Source organism: Mauremys reevesii, linkage group 10 (assembly GCF_016161935.1).
Source record: "Mauremys reevesii isolate NIE-2019 linkage group 10, ASM1616193v1, whole genome shotgun sequence".
NCBI lineage: Eukaryota > Metazoa > Chordata > Testudines > Geoemydidae > Mauremys > Mauremys reevesii.
The window spans coordinates 2,169,382-2,197,274 of NC_052632.1; the positions used below are offsets into that span (position 1 = coordinate 2,169,382).

Consider the following 27,893-nt stretch of genomic DNA (forward strand, 5'->3'; position numbering starts at 1 on the left):
AGCGCGCCCCTGCCCCGCCCCTGGAGGCGGGGCGGGCCCCGCGTGTCCGCCGCTATCCCGGCGTGCCCCGCGCTCGGACGCTCTCGGGCTGACTCACCCCGCCTCGCTCTGGCTGAGCCTGCGGGACTCGCGGGGGCAAGATGGCGGCGGAGGCAGATTCGTGGGGTAGGTGCTGGCCGCGGGCTCGGTTCCCGCCCGGGTCCCCCGCCCGCCCGGCTAACCCGCTCTCGTCTCCCCCACAGATGCCGACAGCTTCGAGGTGGCGGATCCGGTCGCGAAGCGGCTGGTGCCGACGCCGGGGGCCGGCGGGGACCGCTGGGCCGGGGAGGATGAAGAGGACGAAGTGAAGGTGGGGGTCGCGGGGCGGGGCCCCGGGCTGTGCGGGGCCTCCCTGGCGTGGGGCCGGCTGCGGGGGGAGTGTGGAGCCCGCCCCGGCCGTGGGGCTGCGGGGGCGGGGCGCGCTGCCCTGCGCCATATGGCGCTGCACGGTCCCACCCGACCCGTGGTGACTGCGCTGCGCTGGGGCCCTCGCGCCCGAGCCTCCCCTCCGGGCCAGCCCGGGGACACCGCCAATAAACGCGGCCGGGGCTTGCTCGGCGCGGGCCGGAGGCCGCTACGTGGCTCGTGGAGCGAGGGGCTGGCAGAACCTGGGCCGCGTGGAGAAATGGCCTGCAAGTGTCTCGCCGCCACCGTCAGCAAAATCTTTTCCGGGAGGGGAGGGGAGACTTAAAAACGGCCTAATTAAAATGGAGAGTCAGGGAGTCTCCTTCCAGGTGAGTAAAACTTGTCAGGTGAGCTTGCGGGGATGGGTTAGATTCACCCTTCTTTGTGTGGTGAGATGTGGCAGAATAATTTTGGCAAAGTTATGCTGATGCTAGGAACTTGAGTGATAGGTGGAGTGGTGGATGGCGATGTGGCAGTTTCTTGGTCGCTTGAAGTCTTTAAGATAGTATGTTCTTTTAAAAATATGCTCTAGTTCAATCGGCAATTGAGCTTGATGTAGGAATTATTAGGTGAAGTTCTGTAGTCAGTGTTATGCAGTTGCATATGTATTGAAACCTGTCTGAATTGGAGCACTGGGTGATCAAAAGTTGGAAGGTCAAATAAAACTTTCAAATACATTTCTGTAAATGGGCTGCTTCACCCCCAGCTAAGACCTGTACTTGTTCTTAGGTTTCTGAGTTGAATAAACATGGTCTCCCTTCTGTAACTTCCTTCCCAGCAACCAGTCCTCTTTCCCAGCTCCAGAGCAAAACCCCTGTCAATTAACTCTCAAAAGGTGTCATCCCAGTGAATGGAGAATTGTGTTTTTTGCCCACCTGCCATCCCTAAGCTAATGGCAGGCCTCTCAGTACAGAACTGCTCTGGAATTTGCCAGATGGTATTCAACTATTGATCTCTCCTGTGAAGAGTCTCTCTATTCCCTGCCCCCTTGCAGGCTCTCAGCCTGAGGGAGCATCCGGGGAAGAGGTGGGTATAGAGGGATGACAGAGGCTTGAACATTGAACTTGTTCCAAATAGTCCTATCTTGGCAGTATCTCCTACAGGCCAGAAACTTTCCTCCATCCTACTGTTGTCTCTTCTGACTTTCTCTCAGTCCTGTGAAACTAGGCAGTCCCTCATTGTTCCTTTAGAATTAGGTTGTGTTCAGAGTGTTAAAGTGGGGTTTATCTACTAGAGAATCATGGAGCTGGTTTCACTGTATTTCAGTGTTACTCTTTTGCATTAGAGTTTGAACTAAATGTCCAACTGTAAACCTACTCTATTAAATCAGAAACATTTAAAATGTCTAAATCTCATGCAATGTAGTTCCCATATGTCCCTTAACAAAAAAGATCAGTTGAGTGATGGTTACCCCAACAATTCCTGATCTTTTTCTTAGAGCTTGGCCAGATCATGAATGCAGATATCAGCAACTGGCAATGACTTCTGTAGAACTATATCTAATAGACTTCAGAATCATGGGAGGGTAACATATTACATCTGGAATCTAGGACTCTTCAAAAGGATCTTGGGATCTGCGGAAGTATTAAAAAAAAAAAAATTGGTAAACTTAGTATCCAAAGTTAAACATTGAATCATGCTTTTGTTTCAAATCAAGACACTGAGAGAGTGCTATAGACAATCTTAGTACTGATCACTAGATAACATTAACCTTTTTCAGTTATCATTTGTTCAGACATGGGCAGGAAGAGGAAAAGTTCAGATTAAAGTAATTGATTCTTGCTTATTGAAGACTCTGGCAGTGGTTGTTCATGTTGCGCCAAGATAGTGCTATCAGTAATAACTGACTGTTTGTGCATGCACTGTGTTTCTGAGCACCAGTGGTGACAGGAGCTTGCGATGGTGCTCTTCTATGTAGTATAAATGTAAATAGATAAAATATATTACTTGTGTTATGAAGACTTCTTTTGAGAACATGAGAACAGCCGTACTGGGTCAGACCAATGGTTCATCTAGCCCAGTATCCTGTCTTCTCACAGTGGCCAAAGCCAGGTGCTTCAGAGGGAATGAACAGAACAGGTAATCGAGTGATCCATCCCCTGTCGCCCATTCCCAGCTTCTGGCAAACAGAGGCTAGGGATGCTTCAGAGCATGGTTTTGCATCCCTATCCATCCTGGTTAATAGCCATTGATGGACCTGTTCTCCATGAACGTATCTAGTACTTTTATGAACCCTGTTATAGTCTTGGCCTTTACATCATCCTCTGGCAAAGAGTTCCCCAGGTTGACTGTGTTGTGTGTGAAGAAATACTTCCTTTTGTTTGTTTTAAATCTGCTGCCTATTAATTACATTTGGTGACCCCTAGTTATGAGAAGGAGTAAATAACACTTCCTTATTTACTTCACACAGTCATGATTTTATATATCTGTATCATATACCCCCTTAGTCATCTCTTTTCCAAGCTGAAAAATCCCAGTCTTATTAATCTCTCCTTATATGGAAGCTGTTCCATACCGCTATTCATTTTTGTTGCCCTTCTCTGAACCTTTTCCAATTCCAATAGATCTTTTTTTTTTTGAGATGGGGCAACAAGATCTGCACGCAGTATTCAAGATGTGGGTGTACCATGGATTTATATAGAGGCAATATGATATTTTCCATCTTCTTAGCTATCCTTTTCTTAATGGTTCCCAACATTATCTTTTTTGACTGTTGCTGCACATTGAGTGGATGTTTTCGGAGAACTATGTCCAATGACTCCAAGATCTCTTCCTTGAGTAGTAACAGCTAGTTTAGATGCCATAATTTTGTATGTACAGTTGGGATTGTTTTTTCCAATGTGTATTACTTGCATTAATCAACATTGAATTTTGTCTGCCATTTTCTTGCCCAGTAACCCAGTTTTCTAAGATCCTTTTGTAACTCTTCTCAGTCAACTTTAGACTTAACTGTCTTGAATAATATTGTATCAACTACAAACTTCGCCACTTCATTGTTTACCCCCTTTTCCAGATCATTTATGAATATGTTGAAGAGCACTAGTCCTGGTACAGATTCTTGGAGGACCCTGCTATTTACCTCTCTCCAACTGTGAAAACTGACCATTTATTCCTACCCTTTGTTTGCTGTCTTTTAACCAGTTACCCATCTGTGAGAGGACCTTCCTTCTTATCCCATGACCGATTACTTATCTTAAGAGCCTTTGGTGAGGGAGGTTGTCAAAGGCTTTCTGAAAGTTTTTTAAGGTTGGATGGTGTTCATGCTAGCTTAACGTCACCTATTGCGCAAGGTGAAGCTTAATAAATGTGATAGAACAAATTGATGCTGGGTGCTCTGTAGCTTTTAAATGTGCTCATTCTTCCACACACATGACTCCACCAGGCAAAATGGTTAAAGATACAGTGCACAGTATTTACATCAATCTTTAAAAAGAGAGTAGTGACAGCCTGGATTGGTGCTTCACAGCCCCAAACATTTTTTGGCAAAAGAGGCTTTACTTTTCACATATTCCCTGAAACTCAAGAGTTTATTACCTATAATTGAACATCTTTCTAATAACAGCTACTTAATTGTGCTTCCCAGCTGTCTACTTCTTGAACAGTAAACAATAACTGGACAAAATCATAGTCCCTCCACAAACATGAAGACTCCTGCTTTACGCGGCAATTTTAACATGAGACATTTTATTTCCTCCACTAGTACTCCTCTGAAGGCCTATGGCTTTAAAATTAAAAAGTTTAGGGTGTATTTGGAGGGAGTTGGGAAAAGGAATACTACAATTAATCTTTTTTATTGTACTCTGATCTGTGTTCATGTAGTAGATGCAGAAGTTAGGAAGAATCTACAGCAAGCTAGGTGTGTGCCTGGGTGCTAGATATTTTTTCCTTCCAAAATTGGCAACTAAAAAGAAAAACTACAGCACCAGTAAGCAAAAGTGAGGTGACCTAAATATATAGGCCCTTGGTGTTTTTCAACTAACAGTTTCTCTTTAGGGTGTTTCATTATTCTTTAGGGTTTCTTATTGCTGATTTAGGAGTTGGGATCTTGGTTTTTTTTCCTGAAAATACTTTGGGTAAAAGACTTATTGTAAGTAGTGAGTTGGCGGAACTTTAGATGCAGCAGAAGTTACAACTAAGATATCATTTTAAAGTAAAAGGAAATTATTCTAAAATGTTACCTGAAATACAGACATTACCAGGAAAACATAGAAATTTCTTGGCAGCAGGTCTATTTACTCTTCGGCAGTCCTGTAGCTAAAGGAGCCAGAACTAGGAAACGTGTTCAGGGAAACAGTCTAGAGAGTTCCTTGATCAATATTTCTGATCTTCTATTTTAAACAGAACGTCATCAGGGACTCAGACAGTGGAGTATCCTGTCACTTTCCAAGAATGCTTTGTTTTTGGAATTTGAATTGTCATGCACTAAGGCTACAAATGATAGCACATGTAAACGTAGAGCAAGCAACTGATTACTTCTGCACAAATTCCTAACCATACGTTATAGCTGGATTATTGCTCATTTAATCATTTATAAACCTATTTGATTACATTTGAAAGAGTTTCAATAATTTAAACTACATTGTAATAGCGTCAACATTGGAATGACAAAATTAACTAAGGATGTGTTGCCACTGGACTTCTCAGTTGGCGTAACAATGAAAAGAAGGTGAAACTCATTTTCTCCTAATGAAATGTATTTAGATATCTAGAATGTAATTGTTGGTGCACATCCTGAGCCCTGGACACCTATCCCATAAATAAAAAGTCACAAAGGACTGCCCATAAATACATATACTTCAATCCAACCCCCCCTCTCCCCTCAGCAGTTTAGAGAAGTGCGGGAGGCAGGGGAAGGGGGTAAGATAGGTTTGGAAGACCAAGGTGGGGCATTGGATCCTGAAACAGGATCCCTCTCAGAAAATGCCCTGCTAGCAGATCCCCCTCATTCATCTAGAAAGAACTGAAGCTCGAGTGTCTCTACTAATCTCAACTGTGGCGGTATGTCACTGGGAGAGAGATGCTCACTCATACAGTCAGGTCCCAAACAATTCAGGGCTTTCTATTTTAAAATTAACATGTTGACTTTCCCCCCAGATGTTCACTGGAACCCAATACAGATGATGGAGCATTGGTCTCGTATGCTCCCAGTGTTCAACTACACTTAACAAGTGAGTTGCAGTGTTCTGTGCTAGCTTCACCTTCCAAATGAGGTCAAGGGGAGGCTCTGTGTAGTGTGCATCACAACAATATAATCTTGAAATGACAAGACATGGATAATTGTGGCATGCTCTGCATTGGAGAGGAAAGGTGACTCTCTTCTGGGCAGATGGGAAGAAAGCACTCTTGGCTGCAGCGCCTCATGGGCCCAGAGCAGCCCAGGGTCTAACACCCCCAAGTTGTTTACCTTTATTACCAGTGATTGTGTCCCTTCTGTAAGGGGTGCTGATGCAAATTCTTCCAGCTGCTTTTCCCAGCCTGCTAGGAGTCTCAGTCTTGTCTGGATTAAATCTCAGCTTGCTCTCATCTAGGCACCATGTGATTTGTTCTAGCTGGGCCAGATGTGATAGAGATATAGTGCTGGGGGTCGTCAGCCTGCTAAATGCACTGCAGCCCATATGTCCTCACTAAACCTCTCAGGAGGATCATATGCATATTGAGTGGGAGGTGACAATATAGGCTTCTGTGGTATACCATGCAAGTGTCCTTGGGGCAAAGGAACAATTGCCCACAACTCCCCTCAGAGAGGGTTCCTTAGGAAGATACCAAGGAGCTTCAACCAGACCTCCTATTGTCTGCAAATGAGTTTGCAAAATCTCATGGTCACAGCACCCTGCTTCTGCATGGGGATTTCACTCCAACCACCCTCTCTTAAAAAGGGTATATCTGTGAAGGATGGGATCAGATGAGGAAGCAATCTGTAAACTGTACTCTGCAACAGTTATGAAAGTAGCTATTTATGAAGTGAGTCTAGTTGAATAATGCAGGGTTGTAGTCGTGTTGGTCCCAGGATATTAGAGAGGGGGATGAGGTAATATCTTGTATTGGATCAGCTTCCATTGGTGAGAGACAAGTTTTTGAGCTTACACAGAACTCTTCTTCAGGTTTGTGTAAGCTTGAAAGCTGCTCTCGCGCCAACAGAAGTTGGTCGAATAAAACATTTCTTCACACAATGCCTAGTCAATCTGTGGAACTCTTTGCCAGAGGATGTTGTGAAGGCCAAGACTATAACACAGTTCAAAAAAGAATTAAATAAATTCCTGGAGGATAGGTACATCAGTGGCTATTAGCCAGGATGGGCAGGAATGGTGTCCCTAACCTCTGTTTGCCAGAAGCTGGGAATGGGTGACGGGGCTGGGTCACTTGATGGTTACCTGTTCTGTTCATTCCCTCTGGGGCACCTGGCATTGGTCACTGTCAGAAGACAGGACACTGGGCTAGAGGGACCATTGGTCTGACCCAGTCTGGCTGTTCTGATGTAGTCAGACCTGCACTAGTTCAGCACAAAGCTAGCACACTGAAAATAGCAGTATGGATGTTGCCGCTCCAGCTGAGACTTGGGCTAACCACTCAGACTCGGGGAGTCAGATGTGACTCGGATGGCAGCTTGTAGCAGCCCAACATCCACACTGCTATACTCGAGCTGAGCTAGCGCAAATCTGTCTACTTGGGCTGGGAGGCTCGCTTGAAGCTGTATCGTAGACATTGCCTTACCGGCTGCATCCTGCATCAACCTTTTCATCATTTTGCCTGGGATCAATGTCAAGCTAACTGATCTGTAGAAAAATTGTTGTTAACCTTTGCGGATAGGACAAGGGCTTAAATTGCAGCAAGGGCAGTTTAGGTTGGACATTAGGAAAAACTTCCTGTCAGAGTGGTTAAGTACTGGAATAAATGGCCTAGGGAGGTTGTGGAATCTCCATCACTGGAGGTTTTAAGAGCAGGCTGGACAAATACCTGTCAGGTATGATCTGGATAATACATAGTCTTGCCATGAGTGCAGGGGACTGGACTAGATGACCTCTCAATGTCCCGTCCAGTCCTATGATTTTATGATTACCTTGGCTTATAGTAATCTATCAATTTCAGGGACAAAGTGGGTGAGGTAATACTTCATTTTGTTTGTTTTAAACCTGCTGCCTATTAATTTCACTTGGTGACCCCTAGTTCTTGTGTTATGAGGAGTAAATAACACTTCCTTATTTACTTTCTCCACACCAGTTATGATTTTATAGACCTCTATCATAGCCCCCTGGGACTGGGAGGCTCGCCCTCAGCTGTAGTGTAGACATAGCCTACAGGAGTAAAGTATGGTAGCACACTGACTTAACATGATTTGGAGGTAAACAGGTCTTGTCAAACTTGATATTATTTGTTGAGGTTAACTGTAGGTGATGATGTAATTGTGTTAACATCCTTCGATTTCCCTAAGGAGGCTGACATTCTGACTACAACATTACCCTTTACAAAATCAAAGTAGCACAGATTAAATGCATTTAAACTGATCTGAACATTATAAATTGGGATCCCCATCCAGAGGGGATGTTCTGAGCAGAGTCCTGCGGGGATCTATTCCTGGCCCAATCTATTCAATATCTTATGATCTGGAAGAAACCACCGCTGGCAAAGTTTGTAGTGGACACAAATTGGTGAAGTATTGAATAATGACTGGTTAGTTCTATAGAGCAATCTGTCTCTTTTGGTAAGCAGGGGTTTACTTGAACAACATGCATTTTAATACATGAGTCATACACCTAGGAATAGAATCTTGGTCACAGTTATAGAATGGGGAACCATATTTTGGAAAGCAGTGACTCTGAAAGAAATGTTGGGGTCAACCGAACGTGAGCTGATGTAGTGCACTGGCTAAGAACTAATGTGATCGTTTGATGTATAAGCAGGTGAATACTGACTAGAGATAGGGAGCTGTGTGTACCACTGTGTGCAGCTTTAGCCGAGACCATTAATGGCGATTTTAAAATGATGGAAAACATTGGAAAGGGTTCAGGAAAAGTACATGAATCATTTGAGATTGGGGAAAATAAACTTTTTGGTGACAGAGTTAATATCAATCTATTCAGTTTATCCAGGAGAAGGCTCAGAGGTGACTTAATTATAGAAAAGAGATTTGATAGTGTACAGCTCTTTAATCACATGGAGAAAAGCATAACAAAATCCAGTGGTTGAAGTTGAACAAATTCAGACTAGGGCAAAGTGCAAATTTTAAGTGAGGGTAATCTACCATTGGAACAACATTTACCTAGGGACATGATGGATTCTCCATCATTTTGAAGTCCTTAAATCAGGATTGAGTGATGTTTGAAAAGATGAGCTGTAACAGCTCAACCAGAAATACCTATGGGTTCTATGCTGGAATTACTGGGCAAAATTCTGTCTTTGTGGTACAGTAACTCATCACTTAACGTTGTAGTTATGTTCCTGAAAAATGCGACTTTAAGTGAAACGATGTTAAGCAAATCCAATTTCCCCTGTATGTGAGAGAGATGCGCATTTCCCCTTTAAGTACGCTGACCGCACTCTAAGTACATTGCCTTTTTAAGTCAACCAGGAAGTTGAGACAGCAGTGCTGCTAGCATGCTCCCTCTGTCCTGAATCCTGTTGTGTCTCCCCCCCCCCCCCCCCGCTCTCTGGAGATGGGGTAAGCGAGGAGCAGGGGGGAGGGGGATACCCTGACATTAGCCGCTGCCTTCCCCCATCTGCACAGGAAGCAGGAGGCTCCCAGGAGCAGCTCCAAGGCCGAGGGCAGGAGCAGCACATGGTAGTGGGGAGAGGGACAGCTGAACTGCTGGCAATTGATAGCCTGCTGGGCAGCTATCACACAGGGAACTTAGGGGAACGGGCGCTGCTAGAGAGGTTGCCGGTCCACCCTGGTTCCAGGCCCCCACCAGCTAGCTCCAATGGGCTGCTCTTTTTGCAAGCAGTGGACAAAGCAGGCAGCTGCCAAATGTTAGAGGGGAGCATTGCACAACTTTAAACGAGCATGTTCCCTGACTGATCAGTAACATAACAATGTTAACCCAGACAACTGTAAGTGAGGAGTTACTGTATACAGGAAGTCAGTGTGACATGTCAGAACTGGAAGTGTAAGGAGTTCAAAGGACTATTGAATGTACTAGATGGACAAGGACTTTAGGGACAATAAGTGTTAAGTGGTTTTCCAGGGAGTGGTTAATGCAAATTATGCAACTCGGTTATGTAAAACTCCAGTCCTTTGAAACCACTCCTGAGGAGAGGGCAATTGACTAGTAATTCCCTGAGACTGGAGATCAAATGCCCAAGCTGTATAAAGAAATAGTTGAACTCTCCAGTTGGGATCTGGTTCCTGATCCCAAAAACTTGCGTGAACATGTAACCAAGGATGCAAACCCAGTTGTGGCGTTTGAGAGACTGGCACAGCAGAGTCCCATGATGGGGTTGGAAGTGACCTCTGGTAGGCGTTTAGCATGCATGTAGATTTTTTTTTTTTTGCCTGTAATGCTTTTACCTCAAGAATAAATGCAGTTTGCTTTGTGAAGGCTGGTTGGTACCTGGTGTACACTGTTACCGCCTTTGGAGAAAGAGTTAACCACAGGTGCTGGACCTTGGGCAGACCTGCTGGTAAATCGCAGTGAGGTGCAGAGGGAACCTAAACCCCTAGTCTGAAAGGAGAGAGATGCAGGTCTCTGCCATGAGAGCGGTGATGGCTGGGAAGCCTAAAATCTTAAGTGGGTGCCCTCCAGGAAGACGATCAAAGGTGCAGTTAACCCTGAAACTGACAGATTAGTTTATCATAATTGTTCTTTCTGCCTTAATTCTATGAATCAGAGAGTCACATGTATTGATAGTTTGTCATCCCCTGGTGCACTGAGTGGTATGCCTTTTGACATTTTTAATTTCTGATGGGTACTAAATGGCTTATGTTCAGATTTAATCACCAAATAACACTGCTACTGCTACCAGGGCAACATCCCATCAGAGCTCTCCGCCCTGATTCTGTAATGCTTAATTTATTGCACAAAATCTGTGTCCTCTATTCTGCTAAGCCTGTTTTGTTTCTGGTGACGGATGTGCTATATAGAGAAGAATCAAATCATTCTGTCAGATATCTACTCATAAATTAATTTTTTCTTATACAGACGCTCCCCGGGTTACGCAAACCTGACTTGCGCAAATCTGCACTTAAGTAAAAAGTTCCATAAGCTGTTTTTGCGTAATTGTTGGCTGTACATTCTCGACTTACGTAAAATTCAACTTATGCAAGGCGTTCCGGAACAGAACGCTTGCGTAAGTTGGGGAGCATCTGTAACCATTTTTGCCCAGCAAATGGGTTTTGGCAGTTTTTTGTCTTGCTTCCGTAACTGTGTTGAACGTGAGTTTGCCTGTTACTGTGGTGTACATTAAGGCCATGTCTACACTGTGAATCTTACAAGGGTGCGGCTTTGCCGCTGCAGCCACACCATTGTAAGGTGTGCAGCGTGGCCACACTTTGTCACTGGCAACAAAATAAAACCACTCCAAATGAGGGGGCGGCTCCGACTGAGAAAGCACTGTCCACACTGGCACTTTTTGCTGTTAAAGTTTTTATCATTTAGGGTGGTTGTTTTTTTCCACACCCCAAGCAACAGAAGTTTTAATGATGAACGTACAGTGTAGACAGTTCTTTCCGCACAGATACCTTTAGTGGTTCAGAAGTAAGACAAATACTGATAACTCATACTCCTTCCTGTTTGGTAGGATAACTGGGATGATGAGGAGGAGGAGGAGGAAGAAGGAGAAAAAGAGACAGAGATAAAAGCAGGTGAGGACTATTTGTTCTATATACAGTGAAGTGTGCTCCTCAAAGAAAAACATTGGATTCTGTGTTCCAAGTTTATGAACTGTATTTATGGGACATAATAGACCAAGGGTTGTGCATGTGTGGGTGACAGTGCATGCTTTTTACATTGGGCACCTCTAGTTTCTGAATTGGATCATAGCTGTAGGTGCTCTTTTCCCCACATAGTGATGATATTCTTTATGCACTAGATTTCTTTAAAAAGGCTTTGTTGTTCACTGTTTTACAGAATCAAAGGTTTCAGAAAAGAAGAAGATAGCAGAAAAAATAAAAGAGAGAGAAAAGCAGCTGAAGAAAAAGCAAGAGGAGATTAAAAAAAGAGTAAGGCTTCTCTATCAGGATTTTACGGGAAGAGGGAGATTGGCTTATTGTTTAGTCTATAAAAACAAATGTAGTCTGAGAATTAAAGGACTGATACTTAATCGTGTGCCCCTACAGTGAGTTTTATCACCCTCTTCTTCTAGGGAAGAATAGTCCTGATGCAGTCTGCATAAGAACTTGAATATCTAAGAGTTTTTGAAATAGTACTTATCATATTCCCATCCTTTTTCTAAGTGTGTGCATTGAGTTTATAATATTCAACAATGTGTGAAATTACTTTTGTTCAGGGTTTAGGTATTTTTCTGCCTGTAGCGTGCTTGTAGGTATTTTGTGCCTGTAGGTTATCGGTATTTCAACTTAGAATGTTTAAACACAAGTGTTAGGCTTGCTGTTAAGAACAGGATGCCTGTGCTTCATGAAGAATTACTTCAAACAGAAACATGTTGTTCAATTAGCTTGATGAAATGACCACACCTGCAACTGCTCCATTCATGGGCAAGAAATGTAATTCACTTGCCACCAATGTAAGCTGACATTATTTGAAGACTTTTAGTTAAGTAGATTGCTTATGCATGGTTAGCAATAATGACCAAAATGAAAGACTTGCCACAAGTCAATCAATCTACTTTATATACTTTTTTTAGTTAGAGGCACCAGAGGAAGCTCAAGAACTTACACCAGAAGAACAGTTAGCAGACAAACTACGGCTAAAGAAACTACAAGAGGAGTCAGATCTTGAGTTAGCAAAAGAAACATTTGGTAAGTGTGGATACACCTACTCCAGGCAAGTAGTTGGTGGTGGTACAGTATGACATAAGTCATTTAGAAAGTTAACTGCAATCAATTCTAAATCTAGCTTTCAAGTATAGCAGTGTATTGATCCAAAAAAGTAGGACTGCTGTGATATTACTCTTACTGTTATAAAAATAGCAGGATGAAACTTTGCATCCAACTAAAGCTATTTCATAACTGTTCCTCTCTTTTTAACCAGCACTTTGGAGTTTTCAATATATAGATATTTTTAAAAAGATTGTGACAGTCGTAGGTAAGAATTGATGCCTTTTGGTGTTGAGAACCTTTAAGACATAGTATGTTTGGGAAAACATCCTGTGATGTGTGGTGGTTAACTACTTGTTAGTTTGAAGTCAGATGTTACGAATGTCAGTGGATGTGAGTTATGCTGATATCAACCAGAAGTTTGTGTTCAAACAACATGTCTCTTTATATCTAGAAGTATACATCATAATGACTCTAATTTCAAGCACCACACAACACCTTTAGAAACTAAATAGCATTTTCTGCCTACAAGTGGTTGTAGTGTCTGCTTGTAGGAAGTTAGGTAGGAATGCGTTGCCTGATTGAACTTCCCAGCCAAGAGCCATCTTTTGTATGAAGAGAAGTAGGGTGGAAGAAACTGGTAGCCTCTAATTGTGTGGGATGCTCTGCATAGCGCAGCCAGATTACTTGTGAGGTTGGGTGGGGCTTTCTGAGGGGGGTGGTTCACCATCGATTAAGCATGTTTAGTTTGACCAAACTATGTGATAAAGAAGGTCAGTGGTTCTCAACCAGAGGTATGTGTACCCCTGGGGGTACAACAACGCTTTGAGATATTTGCCTATTTTTACAACTGTCTACATAAAAAGCACTAGTGAAGTCAGTACAAAAAACAGTTACTCACCTTGTAACACTTGTTCTTCGAGATGTGGTGTTCATGTCCATTCCAATGCCCTCCCTCCTATCCCTCTGTGGGAGGGATAGCTCAGTGGTTTGAGCACTGGCCTGCTAAACCCAGGGTTCTGAGTTCAATCCTTGAGGGGGCCACTTAGGGATCTGGGGCAAAAATTGGTCCTGCTAGTGAAGGCAGGGGGCTGGACTCGATGACCTTTCAAGGTCCCTTCCAGTTCTAGGAGATTGGTAATCTCCAATTTTAAAAAAAAAAAAAAAAAAAAAAGAGTACTCAGAAGAAACGAATGGACAGACGGGTGGGAGGGAGCGGGTGTTTGGGGCAGCAGGGCCCTATATTGAGCATCATGAAAGCGTTGCTCCAGGGGGCGCCCAGGCTGACCCTATGGATACTGCTAGGGGAAAAAATTCCAGCTGTTGTGCACATGGCACACACCTGACTGGAATGACATGAACAAGCACTCAAAGAAGAAACTAAAATTTCATACAGATGACTTGTTTATACTGCTCTATAGCCTATACAATGAAATGTAAGTACAATATTTTTATTGCAATTGATTTATTTTATAATTATCTGGTAAAAATGAGAAAGTAAGTAATTTTTCAGTAGTAGTGTGCTGTGATGCTTTTGTATTTTTATGTCTGATTCTGTAAGCAAGTAGTTTTTTAAGGGAGGTGAAACTTGGGGGTATGCAAGAGAAATGAGATTCCTGAAAGGGGTTCAGTGCTCTGGAGAGGTTGAGAGCCATTGAGCTAAGTGTTGAAAATGCAATGAAGTTGGTGAAAGGGTATTTGGCTTCTAAGGGCAGTTAAAAGAATGGTAAATTTAACTAGGTTGGGGGGCTCACTATTGTCTTGTGCTTTCCTGACAGAATTGACAAGGTACTGATAAACTTCCTTACAAACAGGATGGATTGATTTGAATCGCCTTGATTTAAATCAAGGATTTCCACTTGGTGACTCAAATCTTCTATTTTAATCAACTTTTTCATTTGTACTTGTTTTCTAAAGAAAGGTGCATTCTCATTGGTTAACATGCCATTAAAACATGCTGATTTATAACTAAATGGAGCTTTTACACTAATTTTTTGGTACATCTTTTTGCTACCTAGGAGAGTACACTGTACATTTGTCTAAGCAATTATGTAGCTTAATATTTTCAAATTCTTCTTAATTTGTACATTTTTAGTATGTGTTAAAGTGGTGAATGATGTATTACATATTTGCCAGATAATTAACTTTTTGCTCATGACTTGTATCAAGCTGCATTAGGATTGTGACTGGAATTTAATTAACCCCACAACAGCATGTAAAACTTACTTTTATTAAACAAAACAAGCCTTTAGTATAGTTCATGACCTCCGGTGCCATATTTATAAAGCTTGACCTAAAAAATTAGATGTTTTCCCACTGATTCTTTCTTTTATATAAAAATGCAGCCTTTAACTTACCCTTTTTGAGAGAGGTTCATGTCAGCATATTTATTTTTTATTTAAATTTTTGAGATTATAAATTTAGGCTTTAACATAGTTTGTAAAATCAGATTTTATTTGAACAGGTATAGTTTAAAAAAATCTATAATAAAAATCCAATATAAATACAAAACTGGATTTTTTTTTACCCTACTTACCAATTGAATTATTCAGTGGGTTTAATACAGCATTCATGTTTTCTGGGAGTGCTTTCACTTGTATTTTTTTCAGTGATTTTCTTCAGAAATAATCCAGTCTGCTTTGGTTTGGAAAAATCTACAGCTGTTGATTAATTGCAATTAACGCAAAAAATTAATTGCAATTAAAAAAATTAATCACAATTAATCGCACAGTTAAACAATAGAATACCAATTGAAATGTATTAAATTTTGGATGTTTTTCTACATTTTCAAATACATCTATTTCAACTACAACACAGAATACAAAGTGTACAGTGCTCACTTTATTACAAATATTTGCCCTGTAAAAATGATACACAAAAGAAATAGTATTTTTCAATTCACCTCATACAAACACTGTAGTGCAACTTACAAATGTAGATTTTTTTGTTACATAACTGCACTCAAAACCAAAGCCATGTAAAACTTTAGAGCCTACAAGTCCACTCAGTTCTACTTCTTGTTCAGCCAATCGCCAAGTCAAACAAGTTTGTTTATGTTTATGGGAGATAATGCTGCCCACTTCTCACTTTCAGATGACACTGTAATTAAGAACAGGTATTTGCATATCTGGTGTCGCAAGATATTTACGTGCCAGATGCGCTAAAGATTCATGCGCCTCTTCATGCTTTGGCCATCGTTCCGGAGGACATGCTTCCATGCTGATGACATTTAATAAAATGAGTAAATGAAATTTGTGACTGAACTCTTTGGGTGAGAATTGTATCTCTCCTGCTCTGTTGTACCTGCATTCTGCTATATATTTAATATTATGGCAGTCTCAGATGATGACCCAGCTTTTGTTTTAAGAACACTTTCACTGCAAATTTGAAAAAACGCAAAGAAGGTACCAATGTGAAATTTCTAAAGATAGCTACAGCACTCGCCCCAAGATTTAAGAATCTGAAGTGCCTTCCAAAATCTGAGAGAGAGGAGGTGTGGAGCATGCTTTCAGAGTCTTAAAAGAACAACACTCTGATGTGGAAATGACAGAACCCAAACCACTAAAAAAGAAAATCAACTTTCTGCTGGTGGCATTTGACTCAGATGATAATGAACATGCTTCGGTCTGCACTGCTTTGGATCATTATCTGGCAGAACCTGTCATCAGCATGGACACGTCCTCTGAATTGGTGGTTGAAGCATCAAGGGAGGAATGAATCTTCAGTTGGCTACAACAGTGCCATGCAAATGCCTGTTCTCGCTTTCAGGTGACACTAAACAAGAAGCAGGCAGCAGTATCTCCTGCAAATGTAAACAGACTTGTTTGTCTGAGTGATTGGCTGAACAAGTAGGATTCAGTGGACTTGTGGGCTCTAAAGTTTTACATTGTTTTATTTTTGAATGCAGGGTTTTTGTACATAATTCTGTTTGTAAGTTCAACTTTCATGATAGAGTGCACTACAGTAGTTGTATTAGGTGAACTGAAAAATACTATTTGTTTTTTACAGTGCAAATATTTGTAATAAAAATAAATATCAAGCGAGCACTGTACACTTAGTATTGTGTTGCAACTGAAATCAATAAAATGGAAAATGTATAAAACATCCAAAAATATTTAAATAAATGGTATCCTGTTATTAACAGTGCAATTAATCTTCTTTTTAATTGCTTGACAGCCCTAGAAAAATTACAATCTTAATAGTCAATTTAAAAAATCCCAACTAAACCTAGCACTGCAGGCTTGAGGCTTAGATTTTATATATAAGAAAATACTCTCTCCAGTACTATTCCAGAGTGGGTGGTTCAGTACAATTCACGGGATATGTAGCCTTTCACTTAAATCACTAGTTCAAAGCCAGCATAAATTGTTAGTAACTGAAGTTGTTTGGGGTCTGCCATGTAAGAGATGCTTAATCTGAAATGTTGGCATCTTAGTGAGGCTTGCCGCCTTGTTGATCATTTCAGTTTAGGGGAGGAACTGAAGGAGTGTAGAGATAAATTACCTGTTCTGTGGTTAGAGGGCTTATGTAGTGGGGTCAGTCTGACCTCCCACACAGTTAAATGCACCAGTATTTTCTGATACTATGTTTTTCACTGCAGGTGTAAATAATACTTGTGGAATAGATGCCATGAATCCATCTTCAAAAGATGACTTTACGGAGTTTGGCAAATTATTAAAAGAAAAAATTACACAGTATGAAAAATCTCTACATTATGCCAGTTTTTTGGAAGCATTAGTTCGAGACGTATGTATTTCATGTAAGTCTTTACTTCAAGTGTGAGATTTCCTAGCACATTCTGTGGAGGGCTAGAGTAGCAAACATTAATCAAGTAAATCTGAATTGGGATTTATGCAGTCCTACATTAAATGATGCACTGATACTCCTCCCAGAGACTATTTTTGACTACTACCTGACCGAGAATCAGCACCTGCATGCTCTTCATCTTTTAATGCAGGTGGTGTTTCCTCTGTGATTGATCTTCTCTGACTGGTACTGTCAGGTCAGGATAGCCCACTTAAACATACAGGCAAAGTCTTACACAGCCCTGCAGAACCTCTATTCAAGCAGAGGAAAAGGCTCCCCTATCCGTGTAATTCTAAATAGCTCAGTAGAGGAATGAGATACAAAACTGAGTTCATATAACACTGGAAATTTGAAGCAGTTTAACTCTAAAACAGAACTGTCTGTTGAAATAAAACTGCAGTTGACTTGTTTTCACTGCTTTAGCTGGCTGAGGTATTTGGTGAGACTTCCCTTTTTCCTGTGCTTGTACATCCTGGCCTTTGATAGTGTGGCTTGTGCCATATAAATACATTGGTGGTTGGCCTCCTGCAACTGATTTTGAACTGTTAAATTGGAGTCCAAATCCTCTGTCATGAAGGATTGTTAAACTGAGCATTAAGTGCATGTAACATCCCTCTCCTCCTGGATGCTTCTCTCTAAAAGCCTTCAAACTTGTTTTAGGCAAACCATTTGCCCTTTAGACACAAACAGTTGACCATATTACAAATCTAGCGGCATAATGTGCTCATCATAGTGTTTAAGGCCAGAAGGGGCCACCACATAACCTAGTCTTCTTTATATCATGGGCCACCAACGCCACCCAGCACCTGCAAGCTATACTGAACCACCACATTTAGACCAGGTATTACAGCCCACAGGAGACTAGATAGAGAATAGAGGGGACTGACGTGCACCAGGGCTTGAGGCCCCCACAATGGCAGGAAAATGAGACCCAGATAATCCTGGCAAGAGGCCAGCACCCCCACACAGGAGAGGAACCTGAAATCCTCCCCCCCAGGTCACTGCCAGTCTGACCTGGCGGAAAATCCCTTCTGGACCCAAGATGTGGCAATCAATTAGACCCTGAGCATGTGAGTAAGAACCAGCCAGCCATGCACCTGAGAAAATTCTCAGTGGCATCTCAGAGACACCCCCCCTCTCCCCCCAATGTCCCAGCCATGGCCATCCCTGATGATCCAGAGGGAGATTTAAAAAAAAAAAAAATTGGGGGTGGGGGGAGGGGAATCACTTGCTGACCCCTACTGATGGCAGACTGAAACCTTGAAGCATAAGCTTATGTAACCGTGTTCAAATGTTGGCCTCCTAAATGTATTGATTACATTGGCCATCTTACGCTGCCCATTACACAAGTTATCAAGGGGATGTGAAATCCTAGACTGTGATGCTGAGAATCAGCATTGCCCTGCATGGAGTCCACTGTTTTTACTCCAGTTAAAGGAGTAAACGACCAGATATAAATCTCCACTTACTGGATTTTAGAGGATTCAGTGATTATTTGAAGGCTTTCTGAAAACAAGATTGGTAGAAGTCTAATTTTCTTCCTCTTTGTAGTGGAAGTTGATGATTTGAAAAAGATCACAAATGCTTTGACAGTGCTATGCAGTGAAAAACAAAAACAAGAGAAGGTAAGACGTCTGCATCTCTTTTTGTTCTGTCTTTCCATAACTTGCATACTACCAATATGCACTAAGATGTGCACCTTCGATAAATCTAAGGGGTTCTAGGCTTTGAAGTCAAATGTGCTTTTGACTTAACACAATTAATTAATTTGTTAATGAGAAGATAGTTGAAATTCTGATTTGGGATATTGTCCCAGGGCTAAACTTGGGAATGTCCCATAAACTTAAAACAAATGTACTCATGTAAAATAAGCACTGTTTTGGCAGTAATCTTTAGCTTCATCCTCTCTCATCTTTGCACTAATTCTGTTCAATTTTTTTGTGTCTGTGCTGGAGTAGAAATAGAAGTGGAAGTGTCCAGTTCTGGATAGGTGGGAGAAGTGTATATTTTAGTTCGAACCAGAAAACTAGAATCTTAGTTAAATGTGTTTATGGAAATAATTTAAATCTTTATTCTCAACCTTTTAATAAAACTAAGATCAATGTGATCAGAGCAACTTAACAGCAGATAACAGAACTAGATAGCATGTCACTATGCCTCTCTGGTGTGCCATACAACTTAAGTGGAAAAAGCATTAAGTGAGTAGTAACACTATCAAATTATAGTATAGTTGGTGCTTTGTGATTATACAAATTGTGTAAAATGTGTTTCTTGTGCAAAAGTTATAACACTGAAGTTGTGAGGGAATTGCATAGCTAAATGTCAGAGAGACCAGAATTTTAAAAAATAGCTAACTGAACATTAACTGGCAAATCCAAGCCATACTGCCCAGCAGATAATTGAAATGAGATTGGTTTCAAAACTTGTACTAGGGAGTTCTTGAAGGAAGAAACCCGCTTCTGGGCCTTCAGTGTGAATAACAAGTGCTCCATAAATGCACAACTCTGCTACTTTTCTACCCAAAATCGGTGGGTGATTGGAAACGCTTTCTAGGCATGTTCTACAAACTGTTCTTGTGGCAATTCACAATAAATGGTTTTAGTTCAAGAGAAGATTAACAGTATAAACTTGGCCATAAAATATCATTTGTAAAGTGATATCAAACTAATTCTGCATATCTAATAGAACTAGACTTTGAGATATGAACGTCCCCTTCTATGTACAAAGCTGAGAGAAGGGCAGGTGCAGTTATGCTGTTGTGCTTCACTGCTGATTTTATTAGCTGAATTTCATCAGGAAGCTAAACTTGGCTTTTTTTCCTATTTCCTTTTTTTTAATATCTCAGATTTGGATGTTAGTTATTTCTCTCCGGTATAGCTGATGGTTTTTATTAATCCTTCTGTGCCTGACATCTTTGCCACATCCATTTACAAAGAATGTATCAAAGTGGTTAATATTAGCATGCAAGAAATAGCTTGCCTCTCAACTCAGTAACTCGCAATATTGTAGCTCTTTGGAATATTGGAGTAAACTCACAACATATCACTTGTAAGTGATCTTGGCTGAATCATGTTTCATTTTTTCTTTTTAAATCAACCAACCAAAGTTTTTACCTTAAAACAGAAGAACCAGAAACTCCATAAATTCACTAGGGATTTTGCTACTGACTTTACATGCTCTGATCCTAAGGTGATGGGCAGCCATATAAAACCCTAAAATAAAGATTCCCACCAACTAAATCAGTAACAATATAAAACTGAATATCTATAATTTTTGCACTGGGACAGAGCCTCTCCTCCTTCAGGAAAATAAATTTACGCTGCATATAGTGTAACAAGTTTGGTGAAGGGTGTTTCAGTGTACCATAGAGTACGTGCTGCTATTCTGATTATGGTGAAGTGAGTCTGCTAGACAGTGTTTTTGACATGAATAAGAGTTGAACTGACATTCAGTTGCCTCTGGGGTCAGTAGCAGTAACAACACACATTACATGGTAGGAAGTGAACACTTTTGCCAACTAGCAGATTGCAAGTACAGGGGAATTGAAGTGTCCTGTATTTAATTACCCGGATAAGAAACTGCCAGGCTCCTAGGGTTAATATTCTTCTTATGTTTTACCAGCACTTCTAGGAAATTAGCATGTTACATTTAATACTGACTCTAAAATAAACCAAATCTTTTTTTGGGTCTTTCCTCAGCAAAGTAAAGCCAAAAAGAAGAAAAAAGGGGTTGTGCCTGGAGGTGGTTTAAAAGCTACTATGAAAGATGATCTGGCAGATTATGGAGGATATGATGGAGGATACGTGCAAGATTTTGAAGACTTCATGTGACATTTATCTTTCCTTGTGTTGTCTTTCTGTTGCCCATAACCCCTTAAACATGTAGCACAACTTCTTTTCCTTTAAATTCTGCCAAATGCTACAATTGAAAGTGCAGTATCTGTGTGCTGGTTATTTAACCCTTTGAGAGGGTGGTGCTAAAGCATTGGGATACCTGTCCCATCAAGGGGTTAAAATGATGAAACTCAATTCCTACATAAATCACAGAAAAAACAAAATTCTAATAATGTTTTTAATTGTTGCTATCTGGTTTCATAGTAACAAAACCACAAAGTTGGACATGAATTTCAACAAAGCAAACGTCGTATTATTACCAGCACAGTTTAGTAATACAGCCTTAACTGTACCTCCTTGAATGATTTATCTTGTGAACAAAAGCAGTTTGCGGCAAGGGCATGGTGTGCACTTAGTATTAAAATTGCTTTGTCTAAATTAGAGCTTGGGTTTTTTTTTTAAAGAGATTGTGAAGGGGACTGCTAACTTCAAAGTAAGGATACTGCACTTGAAAATTAATCACTTGATACACACCCATTCTTTCAAAGCTTGACAGTTTAAAATAAAACTTATTTTGGTCAAAACAAGAAAATAGTTCCTTGTTGCATTTGAAAAATGATTTGTGGTATCTTGAGTATAAGCAGTTAGTTTACATTTATTTACTAATGCAGCTGTACGGGTTGGTTATTCTAACAGTTAACTGCCTGGTTTAAGTGTTTGAGAACCAAATTTCCTTTGTTCTCATGGGCTGTGATAGAACTTTCACAGGACTTTACCATTTTCTTTCATTTACAAAAACCTGCTTAGCAAACTGCAACAGTTACTACAGTTGGGCAAATTGTTATGTTAACAATTATGACATCTGCAATGTTTTATAAAGCAACTAATTTAATAAAATCACTATTGTGAGGACTTCAGAGCCTGTGTATTGGGAGTACTTATTTTAGTGTTAACTAAGCTCTAGAACAGTGTTTCTGGGCCACATAGCTAAGCTGACAAGAGGATTCTCTTGACTATGAAGCAGATGGGCAACAGTCTGAGAAAGTTGACCCAACAGGAGCAAAACATAAGCTGAAGGCTGGTTACCAAATGCACCATAATTACTAGTGAAGGGTTCAGCCCTTCATGCCTGTGCCTCAGAATAACTCACTTGCTGCCTTCACCTGATCTTCACATGCGGGCTAAAGAATCTCTACTACTCCTGAAGTGGCTGTTTGCTTCAGTGAGCGACTACCAGGGCAGCCTGTCCCTATCGTATAGTATGCATGTCCAGTTTCATGGTGTGGCTCTTTCTGTTCCAAATTGGCAGTATAATGAAACAGACTTGGGCCATGGGATTGCAGTGTGTTCAGCACTGCGCTCCATGATTTGAAATCTGTTCCCACACCTTAGATTCAACTAAGGCAGCAATTTAAAACAAGACATACCATCACACCCCATGTTATTAAAAACAATTGCAAGCTAAGGTTACAAAAACAATTAGGACATCTAACACTAAATTCAGATTCATGCAGCACAAAATTTTTAGTTTTTAACCTTAATGTCAGGAATGTTAAGCATGGGCTTGGTGGACCTCTGGAGATTTCCATATGGGGGGAGTTCATGAAACTTGCCCCTTAACTAAAGAAAGAGAGGATGTGAGATGTGACATCTCTGCCAGTGTGAGGTGCTGACAAAATGGTGAGTGAAGTTTTCTTAACTGCTCAGTCTGTAGTCTCTGGTCATTCTGTTTCTGCATTACAGAACTGGAATTATGTTAAGGGCCAGAATTGTAGTTTTAAAACTGTTCACTGGAATGTGGGGGCCTGAATACTGTGTGTAACCTGGTTATGGGGACAGTGTATGGCTATACTGGAATATTTACTGTTTTTGTATAAGTTTAATAGCAGGGATGTTTGCAAACCCTCAAAGGGAGACAACACAATGTCGCCAGGTAAGCCATCTCCTGGGAAACATGGTGGGGGTCATTGCTGGATAATGCCCAAGCTATTCACTGGGGTGATACTACTGCCAGACTCCAGCCAAAGTTACAAGGCTTGAAGCCAAAAGCTCAAAGGACACTGAACAGTCACACTACTGAGAGAGGGAGATGCAGCTGGCAGAGCTGTTCCTGGCAAACAGACTCTCTCGCACCTCTGCTGGAGGATCAGAAGCAAAGCCTGCCAGGTACACTGCCACAGGGCTAGAGCTCAGTCAGACATGGATGCATCTAGAGCCCAGTGAGGGCTCAGAGGTGTAGCCAGCTCTGTAGCCTTCCTCCTTTTTCTCTCTCCTGTATTTCTATATGCTGTGAAAGTCATTAGCATCTAAGTCTAGGCTTATGTGATCCGTCTTTATTTTGCTGACTTTCCCCCCAGTGTTACAAGTCATGGAGTCTCTACCTGTAGATGCTCCACCACCACCTCCAGGCACAGTTGGCAGGTATGTATCTGCCTTTTGAGTGTCACTAGAATTTACTGTTGTCTCAAATTATACCAATTAAGATGGGTCATAATGGTCTTGCTCTTTTTGGCAGCCAATTTCTAATGTATGGGGTGGTGGTTTTCTTTACCTCGTGACTATACAGTATCACTTTAAAGATGTTGCCCTGATCTGACAGGACCTTCTTTAAAACATGTTTTGGTTAACAGGCAGAACAAATCCTCACTATGTTGCTTTTTCTTTGAACAAATATTTTACCTAGAAGAGACTGACTGGCTGGTAGCTTCCTCATTCTACCCGTGGTACTCCCTAGCCCCAATACTGCTTTCAGTTGCTCAAAAAAAAAAAAGTTATTCAGCAATGTACATGTGAACTGAAATTCAGATGCCTGTAGGATAGAATTGAAGAATGGTGCTTTAGGAAGCAATGTACAAGTTATTTTGTGGCCTTTATCATTAAAATAAACCTGAAAATGTGAACCAAGTGCAGACTAACAGCCCAAAATGAAGTGCAGTCACTCACCTCACTTACCTAAGTGGGATGTTTCTTAAAGATGAAATTTAGTTGTCACCTGAGAAGATCACTAGCAGAAAGAGCCAGCTGTGCTTATTCCAAACAAAACTGCACCATGTCAAACAAGCCTCAATTCTGTAAACAGCTGTAGATGTACATACTTAAGTATGTGACTAGTCTCCCTGACTTCAATGATGTTTGGGTCTATATTAAATTCAGTTTTTATAACCTATGTATTAAACCTCCATTTTTTAATTTAAGAATGGAATGGAAGCAGCTGTGAAACTCAGTTCCAGCTTGCTGTAAAGTACACAGCACCTTCAAGATAATCTTATTATCCAATTAGATGCAAGAGCCTCTAATCGTTATATTATGGACTGACTGGGTAAAGAATATTCAGTTGATTATTAACTACCAAGAAATATGAAACTCCAATAGTCAGTATATCTGGTAGGACAGTCAAATAAGGAGCAAGTTACCAGAATCTTAATAATACAAAAATGCATTATCCTAGCACCTAAGACAAAATTGACTGAAGCTTACAGTATGTGGGTGAATAGGAACACTGCTGAAGGTGACTACGCAACTCAATGTTCTTGGCAGCTTAAAGAAAAGCTGTTTGCTACAGTTGGACAATTTTTCTTGTTTCTGAAGTGTGTGTAAACATAGTTTGATGGAAACACAAAACTTCTAACCAAGACACCCAACTCCAGAAATCAGCCTTTGCTTTTAAAATACACTGGTATGGCCAAAGGTAAATAGCAGTTGAGTCGTACTGAACATTTAACTTAACACTACCTGAAGCCCATCTGAAAAAGTAAGGCAGTTCTGTGCTCAAAGTACTTCTGTGAGATTGAGCAGCTTTCTGACAAAGATGTTCTTAGCCAGTAGTGAGGAAGCAAAGCCTGAAACTCCAGCCCTTCATTTCAACTGAGTTGCTGCACTAGTTCCATTGTGACAGAGCAGCACAATTGGGGGCTGAATATTGAGGCAAAACAGCCTGCTGCAATAGGGATACTTGGTCCCTTCCACTCTCCTACACACCAGTGTCACAAGGATCAGAGATGAAGCTTTTCCTGATGGAAGGATCATTCTTAAACAGCCTGTTGAAAGACACCCAAGCCCAATTATTATATTTGCTATTCCTACCACAGTGATAGGCCACCAGCTGGGAATGCCACTGACAGAACCTGTCAGAACACTTCAGGGAATGATTTCTGGACAATAAATGTCTAGATATTTTACTTCCCAGCTAGCTTTGGAACTATTCAGAAAACTGGAAACAGATTTCCCCGTTTTCCAAACACTTCTGGATAAGTTTGCCTTAACCAGTTACCTAGTGCACATGCTCCCACCCAAAGCAGGCAGTGGTGATTTACTTTTGCATGCAAGACACAAAGATTAGGAACTAGTATTTACGCAATAGTTTTCAAAATGCATACAGCTGTACAGAGGTTTATTCCCAGCCAGTCAGTACTTATGCTAGAGGCTTTAAAGATTTTATAATACAAATATAGAAGCAAACAAAGCAGATTGTATAGGTGAATGTTAGACAATTTGGTACTGTGTGTGCACCACACACATTCACTTTCATGTAGCAAATTCTCCTTTGTTTCACTGGTAAAAGACGAGTGTACTCTAAAAGCACATACCAACATCTTAACCCTGATTGTCAATACTGAGGTAGTCCATTCTTGTCATTGACTATTATGGTATTCCTATAAATCTTACAGTGGGCAGGTAAAAATAATCTTTGTATAAAGCACTCGGAGTGTCCTAGGCAAACTGGTTCCACTGAAGATTTTGGAAAAATAGGCAAGAGACTTTTTAATATGAATGTTTCAAGTATTCTACCAGCACTAGTGGTCCTGTAAGGTCTGCAGAACATCTATTAGCCTATTTTAAGCAGATCAACCGAACATCAGATCAAATGTTTAAGTTACTGTAAGTACAACACACATCAATGCTGAGGATCTTACTGCTGCAAAATCAGTCCGTTTTTTGTTTTTAAGGAGGCTTGAATGTAATTCCTGCTGAAGCCAGTAATCCATGCCCCTAAATTAGCCAAAGACATTTTAGACTAAGGTCTGGCTGAAATCCCAGCTAGCCAGAGCACCATCTTCTAGGCCCACCAAGCAGGCTTTTACAAAACTCTGATTTAAATATTAAGAATTGTTTATTGTCCAAAACAACTTTGGGTTAATAGTCAGGGACGTTCAAAACAGTGCTGGGATTTTATGGTAAATTTCACATACTGAAACCAATATTTTTTAAGGCACCTTGCAGCATATACTGAGTTAAACAAGTGACCAGGAGCTGGATTAAAGTAAGATTTTTCTGTTTTTCTTAAATCACAGTACAAGCCATAGGAATCTAATTTGCCAGCATATCCTTTAGACAACAGCCAGTCTGCGCGTCCTTCAAAAGCATATTTACCACATCATAGAACTTGTTATCATAAGCCAGTTTGTAGTACATGTAGATGTCTTCACAGTAGGTCAGTAATGTCTTCAGATTTTTCTGAGCCGTCTCAGTAGGCTGGCGCTGTTTGACCCTGAGACAGAATTTCGTGTTATATTAAAAGGGGAGAAAGGGCAAGCTCACAAATAAGATTGACAAAGCTGAAGAACATCACATGAGATGGGAAGAAGTTCTGATATCTAAAGAAAAACGCAGGCGCTGGAGTGAGGGGCAGAGAACTTGTGGAGATGGGGAACAGACAGTTCTTGGAAAGGATTTGTGTTTTGCTTCTCCGTACTCTTCTGCAAAGATTATTTTAAAGCTAGACATTTGTTAAAGAAAAAAATCTGACTAGGTTTTAAAGAGTTCCGCGCTCTGCGGGACATTCTCTCCACCACACTAAATGGCTGAGAGTACACCAGGTGCTGTCAAATGCGAAGTGCCTCCCAATGTAGTAAATAGCACCATGGACCCTGCCACCAGGAGCAGTGAATCTAATTCTGTATATGATGCACCAAAGGGCCAACAGAACAAAGCTTAGGGAACCCAAGAGAGGTGGCAGCAATAACGTAGGGTAGTTACTCAGCCAAGGGGCTTTTACAGCATTGTCTGTGACAGAGCTGGCAATAGAATCCAAGTGTCCAGACTGCCTGTGCTAGCCACACAATCCTCCTTGCCCTCCACAGCAATTAGTGACTGACATGCACACACAGCAATTCTCACACCACCTCTGGATAGGTATAATTTTACAGATAGGAGCTATAGATTGGGCTGGAGTCTGCCAACCTGTACATGAGGTCAACGAGAAGGTACAAGGATCAAGATCTGAGCTGGGTATGTGAGAGATGACAAACATATTTAATTTGATGGCGTTACAGTAACTTCTTCTGACTATGCAACAGAAGAATTAGCTGCTAATTTCTTACATGTTTGCGAGATCAATTAAAGTAAGAACAACAGTGTAACTAGTTTCATTCAGGAAATAATTTTTTAGCTCAACAAAAACTCTAGTTTTGTACATATAAAAACAAGTGATCTACGTTATGAATTGACTTTAAGCACTGATGAATTAATAAATTAAACCTGTTTTCACACTGGCCTGCAAATAGCACAATTTTTGAAACAGTGTCTCTACTATCTTGAGAGAAGGTCATGTGAGAGAACAACAAAACTCAACTACAACTAGTACTCAGGGGATCTCCATGCCACTCACTTTGGGATCACCATTTTACCCTTCAACTTTCCCAGATCTCCTTCCACCATGACACTTGGCAAGGAGGGCAGAGCAAACAGTTACCTCAGAGCCCAACCTAGCACTGCTGCTCTTAGACAGGCAGGCAGGTTACTTTACCGTGCTCCAGAGGGCCAGCCACATGGTCTCCACAACACAACATGCTCAAGACTGGGGATAAGGGGCAAGAATCCCTCCAGAACTTTGCTCTCCCCAAGCAGGGTACTGTACCGACCCCGAGCCAGACAACTTGTAC

The 27,893-nt window shown here is 41.1% G+C and overlaps 2 protein-coding genes across 5 annotated transcripts in view; one reads left to right on the forward strand and one right to left on the reverse strand.

Annotated features, from left to right (window-relative positions):
* Positions 1–26: 26 nt before the first annotated feature.
* EIF3J (eukaryotic translation initiation factor 3 subunit J) lies at positions 27–21,929 on the forward strand. 2 transcript variants are annotated; one of them, XM_039490896.1, is made up of 8 exons: positions 27–165; positions 243–349; positions 11,176–11,239; positions 11,481–11,596; positions 12,241–12,355; positions 16,974–17,132; positions 18,731–18,804; positions 20,878–21,929. In XM_039490896.1, exons 1-8 carry the CDS (start codon positions 141–143, stop codon positions 21,007–21,009), a joined length of 792 nt encoding a protein of 263 aa, XP_039346830.1. In that variant the 5' UTR covers positions 27–140; the 3' UTR covers positions 21,010–21,929. The 2 variants fall into 2 exon arrangements, with proteins under 2 accessions (XP_039346830.1, XP_039346832.1); XM_039490898.1 differs by having other exon boundaries at positions 11,505–11,596.
* SPG11 (SPG11 vesicle trafficking associated, spatacsin) overlaps positions 20,999–27,893 on the reverse strand; it is a 63,662-nt gene continuing 56,767 nt past the window's right edge. For all 3 annotated transcript variants that reach the window (XM_039490893.1, XM_039490892.1, XM_039490894.1), the window contains one exon: positions 20,999–26,500. In XM_039490893.1, the coding sequence (XP_039346827.1) occupies positions 26,320–26,500 (181 nt within the window). In that variant the 3' untranslated portion in view covers positions 20,999–26,319. The remainder of the gene's footprint in view (positions 26,501–27,893) is intronic.

Coding starts and splice junctions, on each gene's coding strand:
- EIF3J (XM_039490896.1), top strand. CDS start 141: ATGGCGGCGGAGGCAGATTCGTGGG. Junction 166..242: donor GGCGGAGGCAGATTCGTGGG/GTAGGTGCTGGC, acceptor TCTCCCCCACAG/ATGCCGACAGCTTCGAGGTG. Junction 11,240..11,480: donor AGAGACAGAGATAAAAGCAG/GTGAGGACTATT, acceptor TTCTTTAAAAAG/GCTTTGTTGTTCACTGTTTT.